Below are 21780 nucleotides of genomic sequence, written 5' to 3'. Positions count from 1 at the left end.
ACCACAGGAGTTTCGGTAATTACCGATGAACCCTTCGGTAATTTTTCCAGCAAGTATAAATTGATTACTGTAGTTTCATTGGTAATTACCGAAGGTCCTATGGTAATCAAATTTTATGCCAATTTGAGAACTTTTTTATAATTTTTAGGGTTTTTTCTCCTTAGGATCATTGAAAAATGTATATTTTGCATGTTGTTGCATTTAACACACATTAGGGGACTTGTGGTGTCAGGACCCGCCCAAAATTCCTCCCCGGAACCCTAGACAAGCCCTGATCCCAGGGAAATACCACCGAACCTTCCAACGAAAAATCCGGCAACACCTCCCCTAAGGGTAGGACTTACCAAAAATTTCCTACACTGAAAACGCACTTCTATAACTGTCCCCTTATTCCTCCCACAATACTACAATTTGATTCCACAAATTTACAGTACTTCAAAATAATAATAGCAGCAACCCAGTGCATAGATAATAACTACACGTCCAAAATAGTATACAGAGCATTATATAGATAAATATGAATTAATACAATGACAGATACGGAAACAATACAAGATGAAGAGGAAAAAGGGAATAAATACTTCTTGGACTTTCGGCAACGAGCTGAGACGTCGGGCTATCCCCGGACGATCAACGTCTCCCAACCTGAACCTAGGGGAACGAAATTTGAAAACGTGAGATGCTAATCATCTCAGTGAGTGACCCTGACTACTGAACACCTTTAATATTAATAATATACCAAATAAAGTGATTTAATAAATCAATACCGAACAAATAAATAAATAAACATTTGAAGTAATACTTTCTCTCAAAACCCTCACTATTCACTCCGTTGGAAATGTTCCTCTTTTAAAACAATTTCACAAAACCCGATATTCATACTTCCCGAAAACCAAGGGACCAAATAATTTAATAAACAACAAATAAATAACTAAATACCCCAAATATAAATAAACTGCAATAAATTATAATAAATAATTTTGTACTCTTTGGGGTTTGAAATTTCTATCCAAAAAATTTGTACTTGACGCACCACACCATATACCAGTGATGCCCTCCGATACCCAGCGTCCTAAGCACCGAATGGCGGGGAGATTACAGAGAGAAACTTGCAAACGGCACTTCAGCGTGCCGACAGTACCGCTGCTGAAACCATCATCCCGGCCAAGGAGGGGGGCGGCTGTGTGCACTATATAAGACTTGCCTGCCCACGGTCCAATGGCAACTCACGGGTGAAATAATAATACTTGCGCGCTGAACCACATATACATATACCAGAACACCAATACTATGTGAATACGTCTAAAATAATTATTAAACCAACCGTACCGTTTTCCAAATTTACCGTGGGAAATATATCAAAATTTCACACTTACCATCCACATATTTTTATTTAACAAACCGGTACGAAAACATCGATAACAAATAAAACCATACCTTTTCTCGTAATACGAGATTCAACAATTGAAATACCGCGGGCATAATTTATAAAATTAAACCACCAACTTAAACAAATATTTTCGTAAAATATTTAATCCAATTATGCCCGAAAAATAACACTTAAAACCATGTACGATTATTACTGAAATATACTTTGCTCATGCATAATAAATACCATTTAATCAGCATAAAATAAGAATCGGGAATTTCTTAATGACTTCAAAATTCCATTTAGCACCAACGGGTAAATATATATAAAATAATATTTTTCCTGACTATATTTAAAATACGCCACATGAGCATAATTTCAGATACCAATTTAACAGCAATTAAATATAATTAATTATCCCAAAATATTTATTAAAGGTTGGTCACTCACCTGGAGCACGCAATTAACCTAAGATCCACCATGGGATCAATTCCATGACTCACCCGTGCTCCTAAAACACAATTCACACACAGGCAAATAAATTAATATTTTAATCGGATAAATAATACTCGGTACCCGGGGGGTCAAACACAAACGTTATCTAAAATAGTCGAATAATATACCAAATCGAAGCTTGAGCGACGAGGATTACAAATCCGGTCTCCATCGACCCCAATTCCGCCGGAGGCAGCTGGAATTTGGCCGGAAAGCTTCGGTCGGTTTTCAATTCCTCGTATCTCGCAAACCGCTTCGAATTTTGAAAATTGGAGGCCATATTTGGACTCAGAGGACCCAAAATAAGGGGAGAGGGGTGCCAACTTGGACTGGGCTGGCCGGAATACGGCGAAATCGCCGAAAAAATTTCAACCCGCCGCCGCGACTTCGCCGGCCCGATCTGGGCGCGTCGCCGGCCGACCGGTGGCCAAATTTGGCTGGTGAGCTCGCCGGCGGCTGGGCTACGTCTATGGCCGGTGCGTGTAGCTTATGGGTGGCCGGAAAAGATAAACACGGTAGAGAGAGAGAGACGGCCGGTGGGAGAAAATGAAGGAGAAGGAAGAAGAAGGAGGAAGAAGAAGAGAGAGATGGCCCCGTGGCCTTTTTCCCACGTGGGGAAAAGAAAAGAAAAAGAAAAAGAAAAAGAAAAAGAAAAAGGAAAATAAAAAGAAATAAATTAAAAAATAATTAAATAATAATAATAATATTATTATTATTTAAAATAATAATAAAATAATATGATATTACACATGGTTGACATGTGGCTTCTCAACATGGTGACACATGGTCACCTTCATTAAGTCACACGTGGCACATCGTTACATGTTCAAAAATAATATTAAAATAATACAGTATTTGAAATACTCTACAGGTCCATAACTTTCAAACCACATGTCCAAATCGGACGTGCCGCTAGTCTACGGACTCGTATCGACGAGCACTTCACAACCATGCATGAGTCAAAGCTCAACCTTGCATGAATAAAAAGTCAACTCTGGCACCCCTTGAACAGTTTGGACCTCAACTTGTTTTGCCTATAACTTTCAAACCGTAGCTCCGTTTTCAATGTGCTACTAGTCTACGAACTCGTACCAACGTGTACTTCGTAACGGTACCTCAGTCAACCTAGAATTCCAATCAGGTCAAAAAGTCAACTTTTGACCCCTTCGGTCAACGGTCAACAGTCAACCTCGGTCAACGTGCAAAAATTCCGACATGGTTCGTGATGGGGTGTTACATGTGGGAACCAAAAAAGTTGTCGAATGTGATTACCACAGGGGTTTCGGTAATTATCGATGATTTCTACGATAATTTTTCCAGCAAGTATAAATTAATTACCGTAGGTTTCATCGGTAATTACCGAAGGTCCTACAGTAATCAAATTTTTGTGCCAATTTGAGAAATTTTTCAGAATTTTTGGGGTTTTTTCTCTTTATGATCATTGAAGAATGTATATTTTGCATGTTGTTGCATTTAACACACATTAGGGGACTTGTGGGGGCCAAAAAAGTTGTCGAATGTGATTACCATAGGGGTTTCGGTAATTACCGATGATTTCTACAGTAATTTTTCCAACAAGTATAAATTTATTACCGTAGGTTTCATCGGTAATTATCAAAGACCTTACGATAATCAAATTTTGTGCCAATTTGAGAACTTTTTTCAGAACTTTTGGGGTTTTTTCTCTTTAGGATCATTGAATAATGTATATTTTACATGTTTTTGCATTTAACACACATTAGGGAACTTGTGGGGGCCAAAAAATTGGAAAAATGTGATTACCACAGGGGTTTCGGTAATTACCGATGAAACCTATGGTAACCAAATATTTTTGCCAATTTGAGAACTTTTTCCAAACTTTTGGAGTTTTTTCTGTTTAGGGACATTGATATTTTATCAACACAATACGACAGATGACTTTTCCAACAAAACAACACATAAAACCAACGTCTATTATGCCAAAACACAAGTTACGCGGTTGAGCTACTAATTGCATTCCTTACTACATTGCATAACACACGGATACCACATAACATGCCCCCATTGTCTTAATATAGCGTAGAGTGATTTATGGTCCTTTAGTTGAATGGTCATGTTGGTTGGCAGTGCTATCAAGAGGTATGGCGGCTAAGCATGATCGGCTGCTGTGACCAATCTGTTTGCACCTCCCACATCTATATTGATGACGCTCCTCTCCTTAAGATTGAATCCTCTTCTTTCGTGGTCTTCCTGACTGTTTGTCAATCTTAGGTGGAAGTGCAAGGTGGTTTATGACATCATCTAGAGCATACCACTGACATTTATCTCCAAGTGGATATATGGTTTCAGAATATGCATCACGGAGTGAGTCAACTGAGTAATGTACCGAGCAAAGGATATATGGAAAAATATGTTGATGCTTACATGTTGCAATTGCATGGACGCAAGAAAATCCAGGTTTCTCTATACGGCATGTGCATTATCTGTCAAATTTAAATAAATAATATGCTTCAGTGACTACCAAATAAGGGTGCTTATGAAATGAATGATGCAATCTAGAGAAAATCAACTCTAATAAATTGAAAAGTGTGCAAAGACTTTCAGACAAAAATTTTACCAGCCTAATCAAGTACACTCCTTATTCCCAACACTATGATAAAGAAAGGTTGTAAACATGTCCCCAAAGAAAAAAGGTTGTATCCATGTTCCCAAAGAAAAGTTTATAGTATATGGTTAGACAACATAAAAGAAAAGCTCTTTAGGTAAACAAATCAAACACCGATAACATACAAAACTACATGGTAATAATTTAGAGAATGTCAGATAAAAAAATAAAGCAAAAGGTCATCAAGTTATTTTCTCTCATGGACATAATAAAATCCATTTTCTCCAAATCATAGTTAACATAAGAGAGCTGCATTAGGAGGATAAAATGCTTTAAATTTTTTTTTTTTTTTTGAAAAAAAAAAGTAAACAACCAAGATATAGTAGTGTATTTAGACTTTAAATATATGAAACAACTTACATAATATATTAAACAATATGTGAACAAAACTATGATGCACATTATATGTGAATCTACATAAATATGAATTTTGGGGACAAAGATATTGCACACGTGATATACATTATGAGCTAATTCACTTAGGATTTTGCTTTAGCTAGTTGATGATGAATATGTCAATGTCGCCATTCATATGACCTTGTAATGCAAATAAACAAAATAAAACTTCAAGTTAAATAGAATATACAATTAAAAAACCAAACAAAACATAGAATTCTTCCAAAACTTCAATTTCTATTCTCCACAATTCAGTCTTCAATCTCCATACTTCTAGCATACAAAAAAATACAACATATAATTCTTCCAGCATACAAAATCCACATTCCTCAGCATAAAAAATTCACATTCTTCCATACTTCATCAAAAATAAAGACAAAATTAGGAAGAAAAATTTAGGCTATGTACCTTTGAAAATTTATGCCACTGCCCAAATTTAGTCAATCCTTCAATTAACTGGTTCCTTTCTTCATATGTGAGCTTCTTTAAGTTGAACTTGTCAAACAAAGAAAGAGAGCAACTATTGTCAGATTCTTTGTTTATAAAAGGAAAAACAAACAAAGAAAGTCATCCATGTAACCAAGTAACTATCATAAGGAATGGCTAATGCAGCTATGTATCGGAATTATTATTATCATATAGCAAATACACCTTCCTTTTCCAAATTTGTTTTAGGTATATTATCACCAAGAAATATAACTGCTATCAGAATTCTTCTGGTGAATTACCTGCTCTATGCAGAATTTAAATAATCCACTCACAAAAGTTTACTGCAGTCGATAAAAGACCTTCAAAATTCTTCAACTGAGGTGCAGGCATTTTGCAAAATTTGTTAGGAGTCAAATTTCAAATGTACAAAACTAGTATCTCAACCTAACCACAAAAATATTAAATGTTTTTCAATGTACAAAACATATGAATATTAATTTGAGCAACAAATGGAATATAATGTCTGACTCTTATCCAATACCATAAGGCAAAGAATATTAACTCCAAAATATATAATCTTCTTGATGATTATTGGAGAAATTTCCAATTGGATCATCAAAATTTGCAAGTGGGATAGTTTGAGTGGGCTTAATGTAGAAAAATGAAATAGACCTTCAAATTTTCTAATATGTGATCATCATATTCTGCCAGCGATATGTATTTGCAGCAACCCAAGAACTAAAATTATGATTTAATATATACCTTTTTTCTTGGAAAAATCATGACTAAAAAGTATGTAAATGTGAATGAAATAGAAATATATTTCAAATATTTACATCTTTAATTGATAATAAAGTTGACAAATTTTATTGAAATATACTTTTGGTTTAATATTATACCTCATTTTTTGAGCCACCAATCTCCACAGTAACTTATTATGCCATGGCAAGATGAAAAATGCAATCCTAAGATAAACCAAGCCCATGAGTTATCCTTTGAAAAAACATTATAACCCATTATTACCGATGCATGTAATATATATATATATATATATATAGTCTGTGCATGAAGGAAATAAAAAACAGGGGCATAAATTTACTTTTTTACCAATTAAAATACAAGATGAAAGAATAGGTTTATATATCACCTTTAGGCAATCCTATCATAATTGTTATTGCAATTATTTCATAATATATATGAGACCATTGTATTGTACTAATACATTTCTTCAATGCATCTATGTTAATATTTTTTCCAACGAACTACTAAGATAGCATAAGCAAAATATAAAAGCACACCGTCACCAATAGGACTACTAATAACATGTATAGAACATTGCATAGTTGTTATATAGCATGATTAAGTGGATAAACTAAATACCCATCCAGCTTAAGATTTAAGCTATAACATACCCCCAGCTAGTAAGATTTAGTACATGTAAACTGTTTTTAGTACTAAGATCCTTAGCATATCATGAAATTTCTTTTTGTATGCATATGCTAAAAGTCATGCTGGTGATCCATGAAGATCTTCTACAACATTTTTCCTTGAAGTCACTCACTCCATAGTTCAGTTTGCCACTTCCAGCAGGTACACTAGTTATCATTGTGATTCTTCTGGTAGGTAAGAACATCAAATGGAAGAAAAGTATATCAGAATTAGAATAGATATATCTTGAATTTCAACTAGAAATGTAAAATGATAAATGTTTCTTGCACTTTACTTCATTTAATATGATATATAAGTTGTTCTAACTTCTAATAAGAAAAGGAAAATTGTGATTAAAAAAACAAAATAGCTAGAAAAGGGAAAAACCAAATACAAAAAACAAAGGTGAGAATTATTGCTCAAGCCTTGTAATATAATGTTTTCAGCAATCCAAAGATCTTTGAAAGGGTACTCAAGAGAGACATTGACAACCCTACAGCAAATAAACAAGAACACTATGGTAAACCTCATGCACAGAATAAGTTTATATTAAAAGGCTTGGAAGGTTGTGTCTGAAGAAAAAAGTAACAAGGACTTGAGATTTGTAATTATATCATGTATCCTGTAATAAATATTATGCAGTACTACCTCGTACTTTAATATTGAAATTAAATTAAAAAACCTCAAAGCAAAACAGAGCATGCTATCTTATTGCTAGAGTAAGTCGTATTTGAGATGGTAACCAAATAAAATTGTCCCAAGACAAGCAACACCAACACAAATTGTCTGTTTAGTTTTCAGTAACTATCAGAGGCAGTTCATGACTTCAAACACAATCAAATTTTTCTTGTTAAAATCTTCTCAAATAGATAGGGAGCAAGAAAATTTATGGTCATTTACATTCATTATCATTTTTTATTTTTTTTTAGTACTCCATTGGTTGTAAATTTGATTTCCATGTATAGAAGAAAACAACCAAAGATTGTTTTAATGCTTTTACTGCAATAATAGAGAATTTGTATTTAACTTTAAATTATTGTTTGAGAGACTAAATCCTCTCAAGGCTAGGATATTTTAGGTTCATTAAGTTTGCATAATATTTGAAGCTGGGCATCTTTCCCCAAGGTAACATCCAGCAACATATTAGGACCCATTGATGGTAATGTTTTCATACTTTTCTTTGTTGTATGAACTATAAGATGAACATGCCAAACATTAATGGCAAATAAACAAAACCTCAAGCCCTAATTTTTATCATTATAAATTCTAAAAACAAACTAGCAAGCATTTTATCTAGAAAGCTGTGTAAAACTTAATATAAATCATTATCAGCATTGTAACTTTTTATTTATTATTAATTTAAGGTATACAATCACAACATGGTCCACATTAACATTTAGCTATCTTCCATGATCTAGTCAAGAAACTTTTAGAGCCATAGAAATTATGGGTCAAGGAAAAAGAAATGTCCTTTTAACTTTCCATTTCTAATTTAGAAACCTTCAAATGGTTGAAGCCAGTCTATTCAAATAATCCATAAGAAATTCAAATAAAAGATATATTGCCTAGAGATAAACATCCAAACTCTAAGCACTTTAATTTACAACAAAAGAATAATAAATAATTCACTCCATTAGAATTTTTTATTTTTTTAGTAGTCCAATAAGAAATCTTAAGGAAAATATTTTACTTGTATCGATAACACACTAAAATGTTTATTACATTACTTCAATGAGGAATCATTTTCCAGAAATTGATTTTGAAAATTCTTTAGTATTTGGTGCATGGAAAATATAAGAAGGAACAAAAATTTTAAAAATCTAGGATAATGAAACTTGGGATTTTTTTTTTTTTTGGGACAAGTTTGAATTAAAAAATACTTCTCTCAACATGTTCCAAGTAGCTTCTCAAAAAAAAAAAGAAGAAAAAAAAAAGATATTACAGTTTACAAAGTCATATTCCTTTATAAAGTATTTTCCTTGGAATTATCGGCCTACCAAATAAAGAAGTGAATAATTCAAGCAAAAACCAGATACTGCCATTATCTTTTGTCTAAATGTGACGAACTATGAATAAATGAGTAATTTAGAAGTTCCAAAATGTTGAATTTTGATGTGAAATTAATTATTTTTAGAAAAATAAAATAAAATTAAGAATATAAGTTATATAAACATATTTCACATCAACTTACCTCTGGAGTTTGATGGTTTGGTTCTGCTAATCCTTTAGCATCCATGCACTCAGCTTGATATTTTGAAACAGCCAGATTTGACTTGTCCAGCGATAAAGCATACATCACCTGCAAATTTCTAGATAGGCTTTCAATTCCACGCTTTAATTCCTACACTTTTATCTTAGATTCGACAAGGAAAAAACCATCTAAACCATGATTATTGACTTCCATCCCTCCTCCTGAAGAACTCTTTGGTCATCCCAAGCTGTTTTGCCATTCTTTCTCACTTTCTCTTCCTCTCCTTCTTCGTCATGCTCCGTTTAGGGCTTGATTTTTCTTTTTTGATATTTGAAAAGGATAATTTGGGAATATATGAAAATGAAAGGGTAAAACGAAAAAAATTCAATCAAGGTGGATAGATTTCATTAACACGTTTCAAATAAGGATATTGGGCTAAATTCCCCAATTTTATTTCGTCCTCCAAGAAAACTCTTTTTATGTGCAATGCTTCTGATGAGTTGAAGTAACTTGTCATGAACCGACTAGATATGAACTGGGCCAGATACTTCAAAGAAAGAGAAGCCCAAAATTAACCCTTCCTAAAAATCTGGCATGCAATATGGCTAGTTGGTCTCTGGATTGGAGAATCAATTTGTTGATGCTATAGCTAAAAGCATCTCTAACCCATTATGCTAACATGGTGCAAAATTTTGCATAAAAAAATCATATCAAATAGTAATTTCTCTCTAATTTATTTAATATATATATATATATATATTCTTTTTGTATTTTTTTATTTACTTTATATATATATATATATACATTTTTTTTCAATTTATAATTTTTTATCTATTTCACCAATTGCCCAATATAATTTTTTTTTTCTTTTTTATTGAGATGTAAAGAATAATTTGGGTATGAGAGAGCTTTTGTCTCTGATTTATGCTTTGTCAATTTGTTCTATGACACAGCTTTGTATTTATACACAAGCATAATACGGTTAAGAGTCGCTATCTACTGTCTAACCTTCAGGTCTAACATTGGTTTGTTCTATCATACGCCGGTCAAATTGAATTTGGAACATAACCGAGTAGATTGGGATTTTGAATTGCAATTGAAAATGTTTTAGGCGTGGAATTATGGCTTGTTAGTTGCAAATGATTTTAGAACTTAGGTTTTTGGGTGTATATATATATATATATATCTATATATAAGAAATTGCAATTTTACTCTTTTTCAGTTTAGAGTTTACATAATTGTGCTTCAAAAAATTAAAAAATTTGCTTTGAAAATCTTCGGTTTATAATTCTGATTTTGTGCATTGACAATGTGTGTGCAGGTTAATATTATAAGCTGAATTGTGAGATATAAATTTACTTCCAGAAAGTTTTTTATTTCCACGGAGGTGATTAATTAAAACTTCCAAACGACTATTGTTTGGCATTGTTGAAACCGTGCGTTTCACATTAAAAGGAGTGATGAGCTGGCAAGGGCTAAAATAGAAAAAATCTGCAACAGCAAGCTGGTTGCCTTTGGGAATTTGAGTTCTTAGTTTGGTTTTTGGATAATCAGTCCTCAGCTGGTTTTCTTAGTTTCTTTATATGAAAAGTTGTGCCAGACTGCATTCATGTAATCAAATCAATAAGAAAAATCAAAATCAAATCAGAAAAACCAGAAAGTATTTTCCAAGAAAGTTTACAAGATTTCTTTCTCTTTGCTTCTCTGTTCTCCGCTATCAAGAAGCTAATTAGAAGGGTTTTAATCATACTTCCATTTCCAGCGAAGAGCAAGAAGCTCGGTTCTCTGAAAATGAGTCTGAAAACCGAATACAGTGCTTACAGAATTACCTCGTCTTTGACTGTCAAAGATATAACCCAAGGCTCAGAAAATAATATAACCTATCCAACGACTTTGACATTAGAATTCCCGAGTCGCCAGTACCCGGATTGAAAATTTTCGTTTGTGTGTATGAGAAAATTTTTTCATTCTGACGTGGGTTTGCGATTCCAACCCCGATACATCCTCTTCTCCGCCAAATCCTTGCGGATAATGATCTCGGGTTGGCTCAACTTAGGCCCAATTGCATTAGCCAATTTTTGGGCTTGCTACCGTGAAAAAATCCAAGTGGACTTAGGAATTCTTTTACCATTTCTTCACTGTCCTTCATAATGAAAAGAAACCTACACTTTCTACAAAGGGAAAAAAAGGTTGCTTTCTAACTTTAAAGAGCTTAAGGATCAGCAATAGGTGTTGCGAAAATAAGTTCTTTCTTGTCCCCGGTCCCTGGGAATTCAAACCTGAAAGTGAAAGTGGATAAGGACTTATTCCGATCCTCCCTACTCGTTGGGTTGAGACTTGACAAGGGTAATTAGTTAAGTCTTTTTGCTTGTCGTATCTCTTCTGTGGTCCATCTGCTACGTACCTAATGGAATGGTGGTGGGGTTTTCATTTTATTCTGCAGAGCGATCTATCCCTGTGGAGACAAAACTTGATGGTACCAGAGCGGAAGAAGCAAAGCGCTTAATGGAAACCTCGCAGCGAAACTTGAACCATTTGCTGCTTGTGGCCGTCTGCTTAGGAACAAGGATTAACCAAGTCGCCTTAACAACAGCTATACCTGACACTCGAGCTTTATGAATCATCAAACTTGAAGGATAAAAACTTCTTCGACTTAGATACTGAAAATGACGAGTTTAAAATATATCATGAAGGATTTCTTCCCCAATTTTATCTTGTAATTCATATAGAAATTATGATTGTTTTTTCCTTATGCCTGTTCTTAATCCTAACTCTTTCAAATGGAGGCATTACTTTTGGGTTTCTTTTGGATGGACCAGATATGCATTGATAAAATTGTTTTAATATCTGTTTATTTATTTATTTTTACTCTCAATTAATTTCTGGCTTTTTATTCCTCGATGAATGCACTCTGAATTGACACGGTTAATTAGTCACCAAAAAATTCGGATTACACCCCTTGCAATGCAGTTGCTAGATTCCTTTAAGATAGTCCAATATTTGAAATGGTTTAATCTAGTAAGCATGTTTAAAACAGGGATTAAGAAGTTAAAATCAACATAAGTTTGAGATCATGATCTTTTATAAATGAACGATCAATGATGTGCCAATCCCTGGGAAAACTCTAGGTTTTTTTCTTTTCTTTTTTTTTTTTTGGGTAATTCTGTAAAAATTTTAGTTAGTAGTTCAACTTCAAACTAAATGTCTTCTTATTCTTTCTCATTGCCTCAAAATTTAGGTCTATTAGATAAATCATCTAACTTTATTTGTCATTGCTAAAACCCCATTTTCTTCATCACCCAAATCCCAAAATGTTCAATTATTATTCCAATCCACGAAATTATTGTTTGACACTAACATTCCCAGCAAAAATTATAAAATTTTATGACTTAAAATACAAAATAAATAAATAATTTTTTTGGCTCTGATAGCAGAAAGCTCATGGGTATTGATGAAAAAAAACCCTTCGAGGAATTAGTGATGTACGGCTTATTAAAAATTACATGATGAAATTGACATTTATCATTGCTGAATATCATTTTTGAGATACAGGTAGATAAGCTGGCATAGTATGGTGACAAATTAAATGACGAGTTGATGATTTTTGATTTTTGTGTATGACGTTATGTCTTTTTCGAGGTACATGTAGATAAGCTGGCCGATGGTGACAGATTAAATGACAAGTTGATGATTTTTGATTTTTTTCTTGTGTATAACTTTATGTCTCTTCATTAAAAATCTTTATGTGTACATATGTCTCATAAGGAAAAGTGTTTTACTTTTTAGACCCTCTTACCAAACCATTCCTTACATAAATTTTAACCAAAAAACACTAACCCTTCAAAATCCCAAAATGTATAGATAAAAAATGTAGGTTGAGTAAAGCAGAATTTATGCAAACATGAAATATTAGCTGTTATACTTATATCTTAACCAGAGCCTGTTTGGCCTGCAAAGCGTTGGAGTCGGAAATGCACATGTTACAGCCACTTGTGGAGCATTTTTATAAGCCTAGCTAATTGTCGCGAGAAAGCGAAGGGCTATCCATCTGCACAATAAAATTACTTCCTCAAAGAAGCACCCTTTTTACAAGGCTGGAGATATGGTTGGGCTGAGAGTTTTGATGGCCATGCTACCAGGAAAATCATTGTGGAGTCTTAATTAGGTGAATATCTTGGATAATTACTGGATTTTACAGGATCAATTGTGCGTGGGTTTTGTTTATCTGGATTAATTTTATTTATGCTTTAGCTTGTTTTTTTGGCTTGACCAAATACATATGAACCTCATTATTATTAGCTGGTTATAATTTGTAAGCTTGATTGCAAATGATGCAACCCAAATTTTATCTTTTTAGTTAAAATAAAATTTGAAGTTTGTGTAGAGGAGATAACCGTGTTTCCCATAGTTTAGGTTTTTTTTTTACCTTCTCAAAGAGTATTTATCGAGAAGTTGCTTCTAACGTTGTTAAAGTTCTCTGCAAGCTTAAATTATTTTTAGAAAATTATTCAAAAATTTTCAAAAATAATTTTTAAGCCTTAAAAGCTTGTTTCCCAAGAGTTATACTAAATAGAACCATTATATCTCAAAATTTGAGCATTATATTAGTTTTGTATTATATATCTTCAAAACTTTAGGTGCATGTCTTTTTCTTTTTTTTTTTTCCTTTTTTTTTAAGATTTAAAAGCTGTTAAAAGAGAAAACAAGCATTTGGTATTAATAAAAAGTTTGGCAATAAAAAAGAAGTGCTTTTGATGAAGAAAGAACAGCAAGAGTCCTTTTAAGAGAAACATTTAGAAAAACACATAGACAGGTGATTTTTCAAAACAAAACAGTGCTCAAAATTTTCATCTTTTAGTTGTAAGTAATACTCAAAAAATTCATTAAATTTATTTATCAAATGGTATATATTAAAATTTTATTGGTTAACATATTTATATAACTTAAATATAAATGAATGAACTCTTAAATGGAAAAATAAATTAAAAAAACCAATTAAATATTAAAATATTATTTATTATGTTATTTAAAAAACAAATTTGATAAATATTTTAGTAAATCTAACATTATTATTTAGTTTTACAAACTTTTCTATATTCATAATACTACTTGACAAAAATACCATAAAATCATAAATATATATATATATATATATATATTATTTGGTAAATATTTTGATACTTATAGTATTATTAATATATCTAATTTCTTTTGTTCTCTTGGTACTATTTGACAAAAGTACCATAAAATTGAAAATATATATATATATATATATATATATGTGTAGTATTGAATAAAAGCAATAGAGATGACAATTAGGTTAGCCAAGTGGACTCTAGTCAATGAGATTTCAACGAAGATATCATCACATCAATTCCAAATGCTCTAAATAATTTTATCCGTTTATTTTTAATTTAAAAAATTAAGTATACCGTCATTGAAGCTGTCCCAAATGGAGAGATTCACGTTTGTATTTTTGAGTTTATGAATTCAAATTATATCCCAGATAATTAAAAAGAGAACAAATATAAACTGTCGCACAGGCACAGCTTGTTTTAATTTGGCGGAAAATGTAGTTACACGATGATTTTCTTTTTTTTCTTTTTTTCTTTTTTTCCTGAACGAAATTAAATGATGAAATTGACATTTCCAATTTTAGTAAATATCATTTCTTAGGCAAATTTTTGTGTCCTAAAAACATCATAGATAAGATGGCATAGTATGGTGCAAAATTAAATGACAAGTTGATGATTTATGCTTTTGTTTTGTGTATATAAATTCTTTATGTCCTTTTTCGAAATAAAATCTTTTTCTGTACACGTGTTTCACAAGTTAAGGAAAATTATTGAAAAAAAAAGAAAGGAAAAATGTTTTTACAATTTAAACCCTCTCACATAACTATTTAACCATTCCTTACGTAATAATCATCAATTAACCTTCCGATTTTGTTTTGTGTATATAAATTCTTGATGTCCTTTTCGAAATAAAATCTTTTTCTGTACACGTGTTTCACAAGTTAAGGAAAATTATTTAAAAAAAAAAAGAAAGGAAAAATGTTTTTACAATTTAAACCCTCTCACATAACTATTTAACTATTCCGTACGTAATAATCATCAATTAACATATAGCCCTTTTGGCATACATAGATAGATACTCGCTGCTCCTATGTCTATTTTGCTTAGTGAGAGGACCAAGTAGTGAATCTTTTTTGTACATCTATTTGCATAAGATAATTAGAAGAGTAATTTTTTTTTTTTTTAATAGATGATGATTATCAATGAGATCTATATTTTATTTTATTCTGGGTATCAATATATATACATATAGGGAGGCATAAATGAATCTTAATTTCTTTACCATAATTTACATCTGAACTTCATTTTTTTTTTTTTTTGGCACCTTGCACCCTACTCATTTTTTTTCTATTAACTTATTAACAGAGTTGTGACATGACTGGCACATGGCATGGGACAAAAAATGAGGGTGTAAAAATGCAATTTTGTAAAGCCTTAAAATATTAAATGCAAAAAGTTTTAAGTAAAAATTAATTAAAATGCAAAAAGAAATTAAATAACACTAATATTTTTAATAAGTTAATAAAAAAAAAGCTTAAAAAATTACAAATATAATCTTTCAAAAATAAAAATAAAAATATTTACATAAAATAGATATCTTAAAAAAAATAAAGACGAACAAAAAATTTGAACATGCATTAACAAAATATTTTTTCAAAAAAGTAAAAAAATTTATTATCTTTTTTTCCAAAATAATATATAAATATAAAAAATACATGTAATGAATAAAATAATATATTTTATAAGCAACATTTTTCATTTTTTAGATTTTATAAATACTTTATCTCTATTGGTCTTTTTTTTTTAATTTAGAATCTTTGTAATATATACAAATTATTGTTTAGATTTTATAAAAATAAAATATATATCCAGAACAGAAAAAACATAATGACCAACAAAAGATTTGAACAAGCCTTAAAAACATTATTAAAAATATATGTTAGTAAATATTAAAAGTTTTTTTAAATAATAAAATAACATATTTTATAAAAATAATCTTTCAAAATTTTCCTTTAGATTTTATAAATACTTGATTATTTTTCCTTTGTTTTTTTTGGAATCTCTATAATGTGTACATATTATTTTTTTTTTCAAAAATTATATAATTTGTATTCCTTTCAAACTTTTCTAATTTATTAAAAGAATAATAATTCTTTTTAATTTAAAAAGTTTATTAGTTTTTCATTAATTTTTTATTTGAAAAATTTTGCAATTTACACGTTAACTACGCATAATTGATTTTTAGCTCCACATGCCAACCGTGTAACAATTTTATTTAAAAGTTAACAAAAAAAAGAGGATACAAGGTACCAAATGAAAGAAAAAAGTAAATTTCGTGATGCAAAATACCAAAAAATAAAAATAAAAATAAATTAAAGTACAAAGTATCAAACGGCATATAATTTAAAATATACTGGTGTTAATATCCCTATATATACATTTAGTAAAAGGAATCCATGTTAATTGATGCATTGCAATAATTAATTATTTTCAATTAAATCTTTATTAATTTTTTTAAATCTAAGATACCATTTGTTAATATGTTCATTTTTTATTTTTTTATTTTTTTCTAAATTGTGTGTAGTTTGTTTACTTTAACAATTTGTTAATTTTAATTTATGGTAGTTAGACATTTCTATTACCTATATAAGAAGAAAAAAATTGTAAATAGAAAATAAAACACAATTTAAAATTTTTTTAGCTTTTAATTTTTTTCCTTTCTCACATTAGTAACTAATTGACATATCTAATAAACTCTATTTGCTATTGATTAAGACTAACAAAGAATTAAAATAAATAAATTACACATAATTTATAAAAAAAAATACAAAAAACAAAGTAAAGAAGAAGAAAAGAACACATTAATAAATGGTAGCTAAATTTGTATGTGAAAAGCAGAGCAGGGAACCACGTGGCACTCAGATCTGATAAGTTAAAAAGCCTATTTTTTATTCTTTTTATTTTTTTTTTAGGTATTTGTTCTTCTTCATTCTTTAACTGTTTTTGATAATTAGTTCAAGAGCTTAAAGATGTTGCATACTGGGGAATTTTATGAGCCAAAAAAAAACAATGCGATGACAAAGCTTTAGGCACACGTAAATTTTGTGTAATGTTATTTTTACAATTAGTTCAAGTTTGATATATAAAATAGTTTGTAGTTATAAAATAAAAATACTTTTTAATAAGAATTTAAAATGAAAAAAAAATATTTTTATTAATATTTAGTTATTATTTTAAATTAAGTTAATTGCTGAATTTTTATAATTTTTTTTAAATTTCAAACTTGATAAAATTTAATTGCTTATTTATGAACTAATATTTAAGATAACCAATTTTTATTTAAATATATTAAAAATATTTTATTTTAATAATAAATTTTTTTCTAATAACTATTTTTTAAAATAAAAAATAAATATTTATATAGAATAAATATTTATAAAATTTAAAATATATAACATATAATAATTATTAACACATAGGCGTAGGGTCTGATGGGATGTGTTGTACGGTCTGCATTCGCTGCCTTTTTTGTTTTTTTTATATATATATTATATATATTTTTCTAAGCCATTACTTTTATTGGTGAGCCTTCCGCGAGTAATGTAATGATTCTTGACCGGTCAGATTTAGAAAACGACCAATCAGAATTCACATGCAATGGTATGGCGCTTTAATGCATGAATGGGGTGCACTCATTGCTATGGGGCCTTTGAAATTTAGAGTTTTTTGGTTTTTGGGTACCATATCTCTCCTTTACATTATATTTTTTTTTGGTAAATTGTCCTTTACATTATATTGTCTTTTCAATAATTTATAATATTGAATATTTTGAATTTATAACTTTTTAAATATAAATATAAGTAATTTATTATCCAACTGCAGTTACACTGTTAATGCTACCTACCCAACAAAAAATAAAGATATGAATACTATTCAATATTGAACGAATTCTACATTATAAAATAAGGGATAAGCCTGTAGTTGGTGTATGCAAAAAAACCAAAATAATAATAATAATAAGATTTTGTATAAACTTAATTTTCCTCCGTAGTGTATCTCCTGGTTCTCCTGTTTTCTGTGGAGTAGTTTCCGACTAGATTGAGGCAATGTAAAAGTTGGTGTCTTCTACTCTTTTATTTTCTTTTCAATCAATAATTTTCTGCATTATTATTATTATTATTATTATTATTATTTTTTCTTCTCGCTTCTGATCTGAGACTGAGTACTATTTTTATCTGAGATTAATTGGTGCTTAAATCTCTGTAGAGCTAGCTCCAAGTTGCATATATATATATATATATATAGACAGAGAGAGATAGAAATACACACACACACATACAAGCACTGAGAAGGTCATTGAATTTGCTGTAGATCGATATATGGAGGAAAAGCTTATGCGTGCGGTTCAGTACAGTCGTTATGGAGGAGGACCTTCTGGCTTAGAGGTGTTTTAGATTTTACTTCTTCATCCACATATATATCTATATATATATATTTTGCATTTCTTCTTCTTCTTCTTTTTTTTTTTTTTTTTTTTTGGGGCCCAATTTATGTGCATTGTAAGATTCTTGAATAATTTGTCTTCTTTGGTTTTGATGTTGCATATGAAGTTTAGATCTTTAGATTTATCGGGAACTTATATTTGTATATTTGGTCTAGAAATGTAAAGTCTACTTAGATAGTTACGGCTTTGTAAAATAAAACCGTTTCATAATTTTATGCTCATAATTTTTTACGGATACCTCAAATATTATAGTATGCCAAGGTAGATATTCCACACGTAAATTTTGTTTTCATCATGTAGGTTATGCTTTAAATAAACAGATTTTTTTTTTAACTGTTTCAGTCAAAGGAGTTAAATAATTTATTTATCTATTTTAGAAATATCATACTGGTCGTTTTTTTCGTATGGGAAAATTGCCTTACCAACCTCAATTATTTTATTTCAAGTTAAAAAAATGCAATTTTTTAAAATTATAGATTCACTTCATTAAAAATCATTTGCAATTGCAATTTACAAACCTCAAAATTGTTTTCTGTTTTTGTTGAAATCAAACTCCAGCATTTTTTTTTTTTTAGTAAGTACAAAAAAAAAAATAAGGTACAGCTTTGAAAAGTTTTATGAAGTTACGTGCACCTCTGAACTCATTGCCAAAAAGTAAAAAGGTGCGCCTCTGGACTGAATAAAAATTAACTTTATTCTTTGTTGAAGCATGTTGAAGTTCCAATTCCAACTCCAAACAAAGATGAAATATTGGTGAAAGTGGAAGCAGCTAGTCTAAACCCATTTGATTGGAAAGTTCAGAAAGGCATATTATGGCCTCTATTTCCTAGCAAATTCCCACAAATACCAGGTATCTCAATCTTGCATGCTGAATGGTAGTTTATATTCCATGAAGTAATCTTCTCGAGTCACTTTTAGTTAGTGAATGCAAGCATTCTCACATAAAAAGTTTGCAATTGGGAAAAGTATACAAATATTATTTCCACAATAATATTGCAAAATTTCACTAGGTAATGAAAAGGTGGGTAAAGAATTTCCCTCGTTGGAACAGGTAATGATGTGGCAGGAGAGGTTATAAAAGTTGGACCTGGCGTGAAAAAATTCAAAGCCGGCGACAAAGTCGTAGCTATGATTACCCCTGGTGTAAGTTGTGCCCTTAAAATCCATTATATATTTAGTTTTGTTATGATAGCCAATTATGTCCCATTCTGGACTATGTTATTGAAATTACACATGATCGGACATTATATGCTGAATAGAAAATGAGCGACGTTGTCAATCATAACAAAATTATTATATATAAATTCATTCTCTGATGGGCATCTAACCGCTAATAGGCGCCTCATAGCAAGTTTTAACAATGATAGCCACATGATACCCAACATAATCATCCAAATTATAATTAAGCTGACTTTCAATGTTGGAATTTTTGTGAAAAATGGAATAAAGATTGGAGGTGGACTAGCTGAATATGCAGTGTCCAAGGAGAGCTTGACTGTTGCAAGACCACCTGAGGTTTCAGCAGCTCATGGTGCACCGTTACCTGTAGCTGGTCTAACTGCTCACCAAGCAGTCACCGAGTCTGCAGGGGTCAATCTTGACGGAAGCGGAAAGCATAAAAACATTCTGATAATCGCTGCCTCTGGCGGTGTGGGACATTATGCAGTTCAATTGGCAAAGCTCGGAAACACGCATGTCACAGCCACTTGCGGGGCTCGAAACATGGAGATCGTAAAGAGTTTAGGTGCTGATGAGGTGCTTGACTACAAGACCCCAGATGGGGCAGCTTTGAGGAGCCCTTCCGGTAGGAAATATGATGTGGTAATTTACTGTGCAGCAGGCATTCCTTGGTCCACTTTTGAGCCTAATTTGAGTGAGAATGGGAAGGTGATAGATATAACCCCTGTACCAACTGCTCTGTTCGGTTATGCTTTGAGAATGCTTTCTAAGAAGAAACTAGTGCCAATGCTACTAAAACCAAAGGGTGAGAACCTGGATTTTCTTGTTAATTTAGTGAGGGAAGGAAAGCTTAAGACAATTATTGACTCGAAGTATCCTCTGAGCAAGGCAGAAGATGCATGGACTAAGAGCATTGAAGGTCATGCTACAGGGAAGATTATTGTGGAGCCCTAGTACGTAATACATTTGTGGTTTTAGGGCTCTGGTAGTTTTTTTATTTTTTATTTTTGGTGAAATTTTAATAGGCTATGATGTTTAAACATTGTCATTATTATTATTTGGTGAGTAAGTTAAACATTGTCAATGGCTTGCTGAATAAGCACATTCAGCTGTAATACCATTATTATTGTTGTTGTTGTTGCTGTTGTTAAACTACGATTTTTTTTATTTTATTTTTTTCCAAAGAAAATGTTAGGTGGGGAATACAAAAATTAATAAATTGAGGGTGAAGGTGATCAGGCTGAGCTTGTGGGTGTGGGATTCAATCCGACGACTTTTATGGTGGGCAACAGAATCGTGAACTTTACTACACTTAATGAGAGATGTATATTTTTTAAGAGTTGTACCAGGACTTTGTTCATATGTGTCTATTTGATATGGTATTAAGCATATCTTCTATATTAATTTGGTATCTAGACAGAAATATATTTTCAGCTTTTGAGGAAATAGTGTCTCAAAAGTGTAGGGCTAAAGAATTAATTTTTACCATTTATGCTAAGAAATTTTGATGTACGAGGCGTAACAATTTTTTTTCTGGAAAAAAAGAAATAAAAAAATGGTTTTGGAAGAGACAAAATCAACTATTATCAATCACCATTTTTAAGTCCAAATGCACACTGTTAGACTTTTAGTTACACCTGCTCCGGATAAATCTTGACAGTTTACTAACTTTTTATCAGGTCACAAAAAACCTATTTGGAACTCAAGATAAGCCCTTCTTTCTGTATAATAATGCATTAAGCTTTGTTGTCTTTGGAGATTTGTGAGAACTTATAATATGGGCTTTTAACACCCATATTCTAATATTTCATATAAACTTTTTGCAGTTTCTACACCCATATTCTAATATTTCATATAAACTTTCTGCAGTAGTTTATACAAAAAAGTAGCAAAAAGTTGATGCTTAGCCAAAAAGCTAGCAAACAGATACCGAAATTTAGATTAAAAAAATAAAAAAGCACATGGCGAAATAGATGTTAATATATGTATCTCTGTCTGTCCAGCGCACGGTTAGGTAGCAATTATGAGTCGTTAATCGTTTCTTTATACATGCATGTGTCCCAACATATA

General features: G+C 31.0%; 1 protein-coding gene and 1 long non-coding RNA gene across 11 annotated transcripts; one reads left to right on the top strand and one right to left on the bottom strand.

The window, feature by feature from the left end:
- Nucleotides 1-3685: 3685 nt before the first annotated feature.
- Nucleotides 3686-9372, bottom strand: LOC125424119 (uncharacterized). Of its 7 annotated transcripts, XR_009640821.1 has the most exons (8): nucleotides 8953-9372; nucleotides 7156-7254; nucleotides 6895-6949; nucleotides 6233-6298; nucleotides 5633-5708; nucleotides 5313-5399; nucleotides 4268-4326; nucleotides 3686-4168 (listed from the first exon to the last, which is right to left on the bottom strand). It is a non-coding gene; the product is annotated as an uncharacterized LOC125424119 (long non-coding RNA). The 7 variants fall into 7 exon arrangements; XR_009640818.1 differs by lacking the exon at nucleotides 6233-6298 and having other exon boundaries at nucleotides 6746-6949; XR_009640819.1 differs by lacking the exon at nucleotides 6233-6298 and having other exon boundaries at nucleotides 3686-4157; nucleotides 6746-6949.
- An 8609-nt stretch (nucleotides 9373-17981) lies between these two features.
- On the top strand, nucleotides 17982-20877 carry LOC107426667 (chloroplast envelope quinone oxidoreductase homolog). Of its 4 annotated transcripts, none has more exons than XM_016036908.4 (5): nucleotides 17982-18135; nucleotides 18399-18472; nucleotides 19240-19381; nucleotides 19583-19674; nucleotides 19981-20877. In XM_016036908.4, the coding sequence occupies exons 2-5, from the start codon at nucleotides 18407-18409 to the stop codon at nucleotides 20662-20664; spliced, it is 984 nt and encodes a 327-aa protein (XP_015892394.3). In that variant the 5' UTR covers nucleotides 17982-18135; nucleotides 18399-18406; the 3' UTR covers nucleotides 20665-20877. The 4 variants fall into 4 exon arrangements, with proteins under 4 accessions (XP_015892394.3, XP_015892393.3, XP_024932748.3 ...); XM_016036907.4 differs by having other exon boundaries at nucleotides 17983-18141; XM_025076980.3 differs by having other exon boundaries at nucleotides 17987-18141; nucleotides 18294-18472.
- The last annotated feature ends 903 nt before the right edge of the window (nucleotides 20878-21780 follow it).

The sequence above is a fragment of the Ziziphus jujuba genome, chromosome 9 (assembly GCF_031755915.1).
Source record: "Ziziphus jujuba cultivar Dongzao chromosome 9, ASM3175591v1".
In the NCBI taxonomy this organism is placed as follows: Eukaryota; Viridiplantae; Streptophyta; class Magnoliopsida; order Rosales; family Rhamnaceae; genus Ziziphus; species Ziziphus jujuba.
The sequence above is the reverse complement of the archived record's forward strand: the minus strand, read 5'-3'. Positions and strand labels throughout refer to the sequence as shown.